At 40.6% G+C, this 12,481-nt stretch overlaps 1 protein-coding gene across 1 annotated transcript; it reads right to left on the bottom strand.

Moving 5' to 3' along the window:
- Positions 1-889: 889 nt before the first annotated feature.
- On the bottom strand, positions 890-12,272 carry LOC141540425 (secreted Ly-6/uPAR-related protein 1-like). Its single transcript, XM_074264475.1, has 3 exons — positions 11,342-12,272; positions 3,390-3,509; positions 890-2,119 (listed from the first exon to the last, which is right to left on the bottom strand). Exons 1-3 carry the CDS (start codon positions 11,394-11,396, stop codon positions 1,920-1,922), a joined length of 375 nt encoding a protein of 124 aa, XP_074120576.1. The 5' UTR covers positions 11,397-12,272; the 3' UTR covers positions 890-1,919.
- Positions 12,273-12,481: the final 209 nt, after the last annotated feature.

Genomic DNA, 12,481 nt, shown 5'->3' with positions numbered 1-12,481 from the left:
AAAGAATTTTAATACCTTTTCTAGGTTTCTATATTCAGATTTCTATGCAAAGTCCTGACTAATTAACTTTTCCTGATTAATTAACTGATTAATTTTTCAATTCTTGAGATCCTCTGTTGGGTATTGAGCAGAAAAGAAAATCACTTTTTATATTCTGAAGTTGCTTGCAATCCCTAGGCATGGTCAATATGTCATGAGCAGGGAAGAATAATTAGCAAACTCATGAAACTGGGCTTCTGCTTGATCTCAGAATTCAAAGGCTAACTAGGATTATTATGAATCATGTTGGTTTCAGAAGCCCAAATATTTCTTTATGATAGGGATGGTCTTGTTTTTGTCCTTGGTGACAAATGAAAAAGGGATGACATTCAAATATATTTGTGGAAATTCAGTAGTTTTAGGTATCAGGTACAGTGCCTTTGTTATATAGATATATTGGTGGCTGAAAGGGACAGAAAAGGACATTTGTGTACACATTCATACTTACAGAGAGATATAGATTGTCCTAAGGACCTGGGAGAAGAGGGAAAAGATTTCTCCAACAGAAAAATGCAACCGTAGGACCTTTTTGAAAGCAGAATGCTGACCAAAATAAAAGATAGCTGTAAGTATAACTTATGAATTCATTTACACATCACTCTTTTTAGAGATTTATAGGTTACAACTGAGAAATTGCCAATCTAATAACTGTTTTGAGATGATGCTACAATGATATAAAGGTTATTTGAGGTCTTATTTGTCCCAATAACATGGATTTTCTTTTTTTCTTTTTTATTAATTTTATAATTATAAAATTTTTTTGACAGTACATATGCATGAGTAATTTTTTTTATAACGTTATCCCTTGTATTCATTTTTCCAAATTTTCTCCTCCCTCCCTCTACTCCCTCCCCTAGATGACAGGCAATCCCATACATTTTGCATACGTTACAGTATAACCTAGATATAATATATGTGAATCACATGGATTTTCATACTTACATAACTTCCTGATTTATTACTGAAAATCTGAACCCAATCTCTCATAAACATTATATTCACTAGTGGGACAATGTCACCCAGATTATTTTTCATGGATTATTATATTTAGATTAATCTTGATTTTGCCTTTTAATGAAAAAATATAATGATTATTCTGCTTTTTCCTTATCACTGAGTAAATGTTTCAAGTTTAAGAGTTAATGGTGTCATTGTGACTGTTTTTGTCTAAATGAGAAGAAGTAAAGAACAGAAATGTATTCCTCACACACCAGAACTACCCTTCCTTGCTCCCAGGATTATAAGATTTGGGTAGTAGCAACTTAGTTGTATTTGTGGTCTCTTTTTCTCACCTTTCACTCTAGGAAGGCCCCTTGCCAACATCCTTGTAGGTTGGGGGTAAGTCAGTCCAAAGAGACTGAATTACATATGACCCAAGTGACCCTGGTACTTAGGACTAAAAAAAGGGATTTAATATTAGAAGAACCTATAGATTTTTTTACAGGAAGAGTGAAGAGAAAGGTAGTCCATGAAATTTATTAATTGTTTTTCTCTTCATTTGGTGTTTTACCTAGAAGAGGCAATGAACAGTTATTTCATTGATTTGCTTTCTTTCTAGCCTTCTTTCTTGACAATACAAGCAATGTTTTCTCTCAAACCAAAGATTTCTCTTGGACAAATGACTAATCTTGCCTTCAGGTAGGATGCTTCCGGACCAGGATTTCTCTGAAGAATGAGGCCATGTCTGTCAGGCTGAGCAATCAGGAACATCCAGGAAAAGGCCAGATCTCCCTTTCCTTCCATCCCTCTCTTCCCTTCCCCCCTCCACCATGATTTAGTGCCTTCACCTCAGGCAGATGGTATAAATCCCTAGATTCAGGCTTTCAGGGATTATTTAAAGTGGGCAGAAGTCTGACCCTGACCTTCCCCACCCTCATCAACTAGCACTGACTGAGCAGGGCCGACAGGATTCCAATCAGGGTAAGGGTGGACCCTCGGGGAACCAGGGCCCCATTGTCCACACAGAGGTCAGTGTTGCAACAGAGGATGGGTTGAGATTCTCCAATGGCCTCAGGATCTGTAGGAGTACAGGAGGCCACACATCCCCGCTGAACGGTTTTCTCCTGAATGAAGGGATAACCTGAAAAATCCCAGAAAGCAGAGTGAGACAAGATCCTACTCTACCCTTTGCTGCTTTCAGTTAGATTTTTATATTCCTGTCTTCTATGGCATGAATAATATATATCCAGAACCATCATAACCAAAAAATCCTGGATTCTCTGTCTCTCTCTTCCTTCCTCTTCTGTCTCCCTCCCTCTTTCCCTCTCTCCCTTCTTCCCTCCCTTCCTACACACACACACACACACACACACACACACACACACACACACACACATACACACACACACACACACACACACACACGAAGGGACCTTAGAGGTCATCTAGTAAAACCTTCATTTTATAAATAAGAAAATGGAGGCCTAGAGAGAGGAAATATTTTGTCCATGGTCACACAGTAAGAACAGAGCTGAGATATTTAAATCATGGTCCTCTAACTTCAGATTTATTCCTCCCACCATTCCTTCTTTCAGCCTCTTATTTCTTTCCTATACCCACTCAAGCTAACACAGAGAATTCTGGATCTCAATTTTAGAATGGATTTTAGTAGTCATCCTGTTCTCCTTAGCAGGGCACATATATAATTAACAAAGAGGAAGTTGGCTTCTGTCAGAATACCTACAGGCAATGGGGAAATTACCACTTCCTGAAGTAGTTTACCCCATGAGAAAAGCTCTCACGGTGAAAAAATTCTTTCTTATATTGAAGTGGAGGTGGGTAGAAAATAGAATGTAGATCATTGGACTAGGAATTAGGAGACCTGGGGTTCTGTTCTTGACTCTAAGCCTGTTTTGCTGTGTGACTTTATTTAGGCCATAGCCCCTTTCAAGGTCTTAGGTATCTCCATTAATAAATAAATCAATGAATGACTACCACTCCAAGAACATATGAGCTACGAATTTTCTTCCTGTATCTTCACTCCCCCTTTCTTGAGGTCCACTATAAGTTTAAACCTATGATTTAATGCATTAAATCACAGATTTAGATTTGGAAATCTCCTTTGAGAGCTATCAATCAACAAGCATTCATTAAGTGATTACTATGTGCCAGGCACTATACCAGGTGCCAGGGACACAAATATAATGAAACAGTCCCTACTCACATCACTGGTAAGAGATTTGGTTAGTGAATTTGTAAACAGATAATTGAGAGCTGGCTGTTGGCAAGGTGATGGGAGGTCCCGTCACTGGTTGCTCTGTCTCCCAGAGGAGGGTGCCTTGGACCTAGTCCTTTTATCTCTCCTTGCTTGCAGAGGCCAGGGGATTCTCCCAGCTATCTTCTGGGCTTACCAGATTGCAGAGACAGCAGCATGGTTTGACACCATCCCTCCGTGGCTGAACAATTGACTACATCAGTACAGAGAGACAGGGGTGTGGGTTTGGAGCAGGAGAAGCAGCTGAGAGAAGCACCTGCAATGCAGAAGAATTCTCAGTGTATACACACTTGGCTACATACATGAGGCACACATAGCTATACATGGACAGATACAGAAATATAGACCCAGAAAGATAGAGATACATATAGATACAGGCACAGGACTCCAGTCTTAGACACAGGGACAAGAATAGGTAGCATCTGGGCACTGTGCTTAATATGGATTCAAATCTCACTATAAATAGAAAATAGCTGCATGACACTTAACCTCTCCAATTATAAAATGACAGTTAGAGTCACTGGCCTCCAAAAGCCTCCAATCCTAATCTATAATCCTAAAGCATCTCCTTGAACCAGAGACTTATAACTGAAGGGTCTCAGAGATCACAGAATCCAATCTCCAGTTTACGCAAAAGGCACTGAAGGCTAGAGAGGAGAAATGACAAGTATTTAGCTTGAACTTTGGTCTCTCGATGGTCCAGATTCCTTTCAAACATTTTATGCTGTTGGTTCAGCCACATTCAGGTAATGACATAAAAAGACATACACCGAGTCACATTGACGTTTACTTACAATACTATTCACCCAAGTCACAGAAATATAGACATAAATGTACCAACAAACACATAATCATGAAACCACGCAAATTCAGAGGCACATGCACAACTGGAGCTGTTGCTGGATGTGTGTGCCCAATGCTTTGTTCGAGCATAAGGTGACACCATTCTCAGAACAATTTGGAACTACAAAAGAGCTTTATAGCCAGAGTTTGTACCATATGACCCAGCAATATTGCTACTAGGTTTATGCCTCCAAAGAGGTCAAAGAAAAGATATGTATAAATATTAATGTATTAATATGTAATATCATGTATTAATAAAATATTTGTAACAGCTTTTTTGTGTGTGTGGTGGCAAGAAATTAGAAATCGAGAGGATACCCATTAGCTGGAAAGTGGCTGAGCAAGTTTTGGTATATGATTGTGATGCAAGACTATTCTGTTGTAAGAAATTACAAAGGAGATGGCTTCAGAAAAATCTAGGAAGACATGAACTAATGTAAAATGGAAAACAGATCTAACAGCAGTATTGATGGATCAAAGGGTACACACAGTTTGTAACTATTTGGCATAGTCCTATATTGCTCTTGAAATGATTGTTCCTCCCATTTTCCCCTTCTATCGTTTCAGTCAGTCTGATAGAAGTGAGCTGGTTAGGTGTGATGATAGGTGTGAGAGCTCTAAATTGTTTTAATTTGATTATCAATCAATAGTAATTTTGAGCACTTTTTCATCTTCTTTTTCTTCCAAAAACTGCCTATTTATATCCTTTGACCATTTATCAATTGGGAAAATGACTTATATTCTTATAAATTTGACTCAATTCTCTATATATTTGAGATATGAGGTCTTTATCTGAAAATTAAGTTTTTTCCTCTTCAATTTTCTGTTTTCCTTCTAATCTTGACTACACTGATTTTATTTGTACAAATTTGTTTTAATATAACCAAAATTTAATGTAACCAAAATTATCCATTTTACATTCTATAATGTTCTCTATTTCATATTTATTCATAAATATCATTCATCCATAAATCTGCTAGGAAATATGTTCCATATTCTTTTATTTTACTTATGATATATCTATTTATATCTGGGTCATGTATCAATTTTGATCTTATCTTGATAAATGGTGGTTGTCTATACCTAATTCTGCCTTACTGCTTTTCAGTTTTCCCAAAATTCATCTTCTTTAGTCTATCTATATAGAATAAATCTATTTTCTCCCAGCTCCCAAGATTCCCCAAGGGAAAGTTTCTTAAATTTTGAATATGTCCCAGCTGTATCTGGCTTTTCCTTTGATTCTGATCCTCCAAAGCCTCCATCTCTTCAGAAAGTGCAGGCTTAATTTTTTAGTCTATCCTCAAGAATGATTCCTATTTGATCCCTGTATTCGATGAATTGAACTGAAACATTTGTGTTGCTTGCCCTGAGTTTTGATGCATGAGGGAGAGAGAGAAGACTCAATTCCTGACCCTGGGGAGAACTGCATGAGGGATACAAGACTTAATCCACAGGAGATTGCACAGTTCAAGTGCTAATGGAGGGAGAGATCACCTTGGATTAGAGGCATCTGGGTAAGATGAGAGAAGACATGAGACTGGAGTTGAAGCCTGGGGAGATTTGGATCAGAGAAAGAAAAAGGGAAGGTCTTTCAAGTTGGGGAGCAGCCTGGGCAATGGTGATGAGCATCATAGGATTTGGAGTTGAATGAGACCCTAGAGACCATCTAGTATAATCAATTCATTTTACATAGGGGGAAAACTGAGACCCAGAGAGAAGAACATTGCCCAGGATCATGAATGAGCCAAACCTGTTCTCTTTTTGAACAAATCTAACTGGAGTAAAAGGTACATGTTAAGAACAAGGGAAAGAGAAAATTAGAATTGTCATTGGTTCCCTGTGTAAGGGGGCCAATGTAAATATTGTAAGTCATTTCCTTTCTAGGAATAGATGGTCTCTTCGGCCATTTTTAACACCACCATCATGTGTTCTAAGATCCCTTCAGTCTAAAAGTCCAAAGAGACCAAAGTCAAGAGACCAAAAAAGATAAAAAATTTCTCTAGACTCTTCTGGATTTTGCCTGGCTTCTGGAGTATAGAATTCCCCTTCCTCCACTTCTCACCCCAATTCCTCTATCATAAGTTCTCTAAGGGTGAAGGTTATTTCATTTTTTGTCTTTGAATGACGCCTATTGATTCTGTCAATAATGCAGTAGGTGCTGAGTGCTGGATTGAAACCTGTTCCACTTTTCTATTTTACATAATGAATCTAGCATCCAGGTAAGCTTGTTTGCCTCCTGCTGGCCAAACTCTTTTATGCTTGATTAGATGCCCCAGCTCTGACAAAGACCTTTTCCCCCCAAAACCTCAAAAGAACAAAAGAATCTTAAATGGAAACATGGAGGTGCTGGCAAATATTTAATAACCAGTTCTCTGGGGTGGGGAGGAGCATATACAACACACTTTATATATATATTTTTATTATCTTCTTAAATCTAGATAATCAATTCAACAGCAACTCCAGTGCTGATTTCCAGCTTTCCCAACTCCTGAGGTGTAATGCTCAGGCTCAAAATTTAACAATCAGACCCAGTTAGTTCCAGCCTATCTCTTCTAATTTTCATGTTTTAAACTATATTAATCTTAGAACAATGATAGCTTTTAACTATAATAAAAAGATATGACAACACGAAAAAGCCAATGATATTTCTTCTTTTAACAGTGAAGAAAAAACCTACTTAAGAATATTTTTCATAATATACATTCCTTACACATTTGTTCAAGAGTCTTCCGTACTAGCCTAATACTATTTTGGATATTCTTATCCTTATGTTTTTTCTCTCCTTGATTCCTAAAGGACTCACAAAAGACAAAAAAAAATTGTATTCACTTAATGGAAGGGACCTTGAGCAGTATATAAATCAATCCCTGAGCAAGAATCCTTTTTTGCAATGCTTTAACTACATCAAGCCATGCAGCTTTAGCATCAATCAATCTGTCAATCAATTAGAAAATATTTATGAAGCATCTATAAATTGCCAACAGGGTAGCTAGATGGCACAATGGACAGAGCAGTAGGTTTGGAATCAGGAAGATTTGTGTTCAGGAGTTCAAATCTGGCCTCAGACACTAGCTATGTGATTCTAGACAAGTCACTTAACCATGTTTGCCTTAATTTCCTCATCTGTAAAATGAGCTAGTGAAGGAAATAGTAAATCAGTATCTTTGCCAAAAAAAATCCCAAAACAAAAACTAATGGAGTCATGAAGAGAGAGACCTGACTGAAAAATGATGCAACAACCACAAATAAATTGCCAGGCACTGGCTTATGTAGTAAAGATACAAAAATAATACATGAAACAGTCTGGACTAGCAAGGAGTTTGCCTCCCAGTGATGAGGACCACTCTATCTCTCAGCCAGTTCATTCTATTGTGGGACAGCTTTAATTATTTTCTGAAGGAGGTAACAGAATCATGAGACCTGAGTTCTAATCCTGTCTTTACTATTTAATAGCCAACTAACTAAAGGTAACAAGTCTCTCAGAGCCTCAGGTTCCTCATTTGAAAAAATTAGCATAACATCTACCTCATAAGGGTGATGGGAAAGTACTTTTTATATGTACACAATTGTATACATAATAATATTGTATACATATTGTATACAATATATGTATACAATTGTATACATATTTTCATATGTATACAATTGTAGTTACTGTAGCTATTATCATGTAAAGAGGGACAGGATTGAAGGGGTAAAGGACAAATATGGTAATGGGTAATGGATAGTTGGCTTTGGAGTCTGAAAGATCTGAATTCAAATTTCTTCTCTGATACATATTAATTATGTGATCTTGGGCAAAATCATTTAATCTCTCAGCGCCCCAGACAGCGCCCTAAGACTATTAGTCTCAGAGACTTATCCAGACCTTCACTGGTTAAGTTTCAATAATAAATAATAGTAATGATATTTATACAGGGCTTTAAAGTTTTTTCAGTTGTGCCTGACTCATTGTGACCCTATTTTGGGGGTGTTTTCTTGGTAGAGATAATTGAAGTGGTTTGCTATTTCCTTTTCCAGCTCATTTTACAGATGAGGAAATTGAGGTAAGCTGGGTTAAGGGATTTAGCCAGGATCATACAGCTAGAAAATATCTGAGATCAAATGAGTATTCCTGACACCAGACCCAGCATTCTATCCACTATAGCACATAGCTGCCCCTAAAGTTTGCAGTAACTTTAAAAATAGTACCTCATTTGATCTTCCAATAGCCCTGGGAAGTAGGTGCTATTATTATTATCCCCATTTTACAGATGAGGAAACTGCAGCTGAAGCAAGTTAAGTGACTTTCCCAGAGTCATACAGTTAGTAAATGAACTCATGCATTTCTGACTCCAGGCCCAATTCTCCATCCACTGGGTCATCAAAATGTCCCTGGGTACATTCCAGAAATAGAACTTGGTAGTCATGAACTTAGCTCTTCTGCCCAGGAATGACTGGGTTCCCATGAGGGCTTGGTAAACAGATCATAGAGACTGGCAAGGCTTTGGCCAGAAGTCTATCCCTAACCTTGGTTTTTCCCTTGCTGGCCTGTCCAACACTTCTTAGAATCCCAGTTGGAGGAAGGGCAATGGCTATATTGGGACTCCTTAGATACAAGAGGCACTTACCCTATGGCCTGGTCTGCAGGGATGGAACCAAAGAACTTGAGGCAGCGGGTGCCTCTGGGAGACACATTCTGCTGTCCAGACCCAGCCAAAGACTTCACTCTAGAATTGGGCCCCAAGCTAAGGGGCCCAAGGGCAGGTCTACAATGATGTCCCTGCATATGTGGGGAGAGTTTGCCCCCTTCAGGCCTGACCAGGGAACTCACAAAAGCACTTCTGGGCTTAGAAGTCAAAAACTTGGGTTCCAATGGGACTTTGTGACAGGTGTTGCTGGGGGACAAGCCATTTGACCTCTCTAAGAGCATCTGCATAATAGAGAAGAATTGGTTGGGCAAGATTATCTCTGAGATCTTTTTCAATTTTAAAATTCCATTCACTAACAAATGACCAGCTCAAATCACACTACCTCCAGGAAGTCTTCCCAACTTTCTGCATCCTAAAAACCTTACCTTTACTTTGGCAATTCACTAATAGTTTATAATACCTTGTTTTTTGTTTCTTGTTTGTGAATCATCTCTCCATCCAGACCAAGTCTCTTCCTCTTATCTTTTCCACAATGGGGATGAGTGGGTATGGGAAGGTAGAAGACTAGATGAGTTGACTTATAACATGAGTGATTTTCTCTGCAAAATGTTGTCTATACCAGGATCCTATGACCCTAGGACTGCTCTTCTGCTTTCCTAATCTTCTCCAAACATCATTCCTTCCCAACCACTTCTGTTTCTCTCATTGACATGCCCTCCTACTCCTATCTCTGTTTCCAACACACACATACATTTCCCCATGTAGAAAGAATATATCATAGTCAGGGGTTCTTACCCTGGAGTCTATGAAAATTTTAAAAAATAATTTGATAATCACAATTCAATAGAATTTGTTTTTTTTTCCAAATCTCCTGTATTTTATGCGTTGAAAAGAATTATTTTGCAGAGTCCATACATTTCACCAGACTGCCAGAGAAATTCATGATGCTAAAAGATTTAAGAACCCTTAACAAACTGTAAGGGATGGAAGATATATTAGAATATTAGCTCTGAGAAGCTCCTTAGAACAAATAATATTGAACATCCAAGCTAACAGGGGCTTTGGAAGATAAAATATTAGACATGGAAGGGTCTTAAAACACAGAATAATAGAGCCAAAAGAGTTCATAGAACATATAAGAACTTGAAGGTTTGGAACACTGAATGTCAGCATTGGAGGGAGCCTTAAAACATAGAATGTTAGAACTGGGAGGAGACTTGGAATACAAAATGTCTGAGCTTTAGAGATTATCTATATTCCTACTTCCAGGGGTCTTTATATCAACTCCAGTAATAATTAGGAGAATTCCCAGAGGTAAGGGTCTTAGATGAAGGTATCAGATCACAGACGAATCTAATCTTTTCCCCAGATGGTAATAGATCTAAAACCAACTCTAACCCAGAAGGGCCTGGAGTCCTGACACCAACATTTGGCAGCCTTTCCTTTTTCCTGCTCCCACCCCACCCTAACTAGGGTTTGTGCTTTTAAAATAACTACACATAAAAATTTGGTCTACTACTGGGAATGTGGATAGATCAGTGCATGTCAACACGCTGTCCCTGTCCTTGCCCCTAAGTGGGAAAAGTCTTTGAGCCCAAGACTTGTTGGCAAAAGAAGCCTGCTAAATGATAATTTGTAGGGTAAAGGTTGGGTTGCCTGAATTTTAGGATCCCTTCCTGCTATCAAACTGTGACCTATTCCTCGGGGCATCAAGGAACTTCCAGACTGAATGAGGGTAACATACATGACACAATCTCTAGATTTAACCAGTAAAATATTAAACAACAAAATTGCATATATATGGCCTTGGGTGCCAGGAGGATCTGAGCTAGAAAACTGGCTAAGAAACTTTCTTTCCATCCCACATTGGGACTCTGCCAAAGGAAGGTTTAGTACTCAACCCTCATCCTGTTGATCCCTCCCTTAATGAGAAGTCATCTTAAGGGACTGCTGTCCCCACCTTCTCTGTTCAGCTTCTCTCATCCTAATGGAAGGTTGTGGTGGGGATTGGGGAAGGACATTGGGGAAGACTGGGAATATAATGACTGAGCCCTAGACTCTTGGAATCTCAGAAGTAGAAAGTCTTAGGTTTTGCAGTATTGCAGAGTGGATGGCAGGAGATGACTTCTAGTACAACTTTCAGCCCCTTGCTGAACCTCCCCACTCCCACCTCCTCCCCCCAGTCTCCTGGTCATTAGGGCCATCCAGTCTGCTTATCGCTCCGTGACTGGAAGCTCATTTCCTTTCCAGACAGCCTACTCCTCAAAGAGCCAGCTCAGATTGTTAGAAAGTCCTTCCTGAAAAAAACAGGCACAACAGACTGGCTTGGAGGGCTTGGAGAGGACCATTTAAACTGTGAGACTTTTTTAAAAGCTGGTTCTGCCCAAGAGGGCCATCTCCCCATCCCCACCCCCCAAATCCACCCTTGGCTGATCAGTTCAGATCTTCGGAATCTGTTGTCTCCCAGCCGCTTAGAGAACCCCTCCCTCACCCAAGTTTTCAGAGCTGACATGCAGCTGGAGAGAATTCAGGGGACTTTTTAAGGGCTCCCAGTCACTCCCGGTGCCTGTCCCCTCCTTGAATTTCCGTGCGAAGGTCCTGGGGAGCCACTTACCTCGGGGCAAGGCTGCCGCTGCCAGCAGGAGGGCAACCAGGGCAGGTTTGGGCATGGTACAATCTCCGGGCCAGGGGAGGCGAGTCTGGAGGGTACCTGGGGAAGGCGAGCTGGTGGGGCGGGGGCGGGGCAGAGGGAAAGCCAGCTGGGTGGGAGAGGCCGAATCTCAGGGAACGAGTTGCAGTCGGGAGACGAGGACCTGGGAAGCTTGCCTGGATTCCGGGACAGCGCAGGTAAGTAGTAGCCCAGAGGTGTGCGGGCTGGGAGGGGACCCGAGTGCAGGAGGAGGTTCACGGAGCGCACTGAGGTCACCTGGGCAGTCAAGGATGGAGAAGTTTCGGAGTATATGTGTGAGAAGGGGGGCCGAGGTGAGGAGGAGAGGCATGAGAAGGCAGAAGGGATGGAGTGGGGGAGGGCCAGGATCAAGGAAGGGTGGGGGTGGCGAGGAGAGTGCAAGGCTGAGGGTCGGAGTGCTATTGGGGATCACTGGGTAGAGAATGGGAAAAAAGAAAGTATCTATGTACTGTTTGGTCTTCTAGGATCAGAATGGACTAAAGCAGTAATTTAATCCCATCCTTTCGTTCTACAGAGAAGGAAACTGAGACCCAAAGAGATACATAGGTACAGTACAGTTGGTGGGCTGAGTGTTATCCTGTGATCACAGATCCTGCTCTTCCAACTGCATGGGCCTGAGTTTAGGTGTGCACTGGGGCAGGAGGCTTGCCAGATCAAGTTGGGCCAACTTTTGCATGGCACTGGGGAGGACTGGTTGGAACACATGAGAACATGAAGTAAGAAAAATATAGGGTGAAGAGCAGGAGAGCAGGTCCAGTGGATCTGGGTTGCTGCTGTGCAAGGGGGAGGAAGAAAACATGGAGTAAGGGTAACGTTCAAATGCAGTATTAAAAGGAGATGAGCAGAAGTTGGTGTGTGTGTGTGTGCCCCTCCTTCTCTCCCTCCCTCACCTCCCCCCCCCTTTCCTCTGTGTGTGTGTGTGTGTGTGTGTGTGTGTGTGTGTGTGTGTGTGAGTGTGTGTAAACAGGCAGAGCAGAGAGTAGTTATATAGGCTCAGGATAAATTTGTGTGAGGCTCCGAGGTCTGGGAGATGTATTACCAATTTACATTTTTTAGAGGGTCAGA

The sequence above is a fragment of the Sminthopsis crassicaudata genome, chromosome 1 (genome assembly GCF_048593235.1).
Source record: "Sminthopsis crassicaudata isolate SCR6 chromosome 1, ASM4859323v1, whole genome shotgun sequence".
Classification (NCBI taxonomy): Eukaryota; Metazoa; Chordata; class Mammalia; order Dasyuromorphia; family Dasyuridae; genus Sminthopsis; species Sminthopsis crassicaudata.
The sequence above is the reverse complement of the archived record's forward strand: the minus strand, read 5'-3'. Positions and strand labels throughout refer to the sequence as shown.

Coding starts and splice junctions, on each gene's coding strand:
- LOC141540425 (XM_074264475.1), bottom strand. CDS start 11,396: ATGCCCAAACCTGCCCTGGTTGCCCTCCTGCTGGCAGCGGCAGCCTTG. Junction 3,510..11,341: donor AGCGGCAGCCTTGCCCCGAG/GTAAGTGGCTCC, acceptor TCTGCATTGCAG/GTGCTTCTCTCAGCTGCTTC. Junction 2,120..3,389: donor GCTGCTGTCTCTGCAATCTG/GTAAGCCCAGAA, acceptor GGGATTTTTCAG/GTTATCCCTTCATTCAGGAG.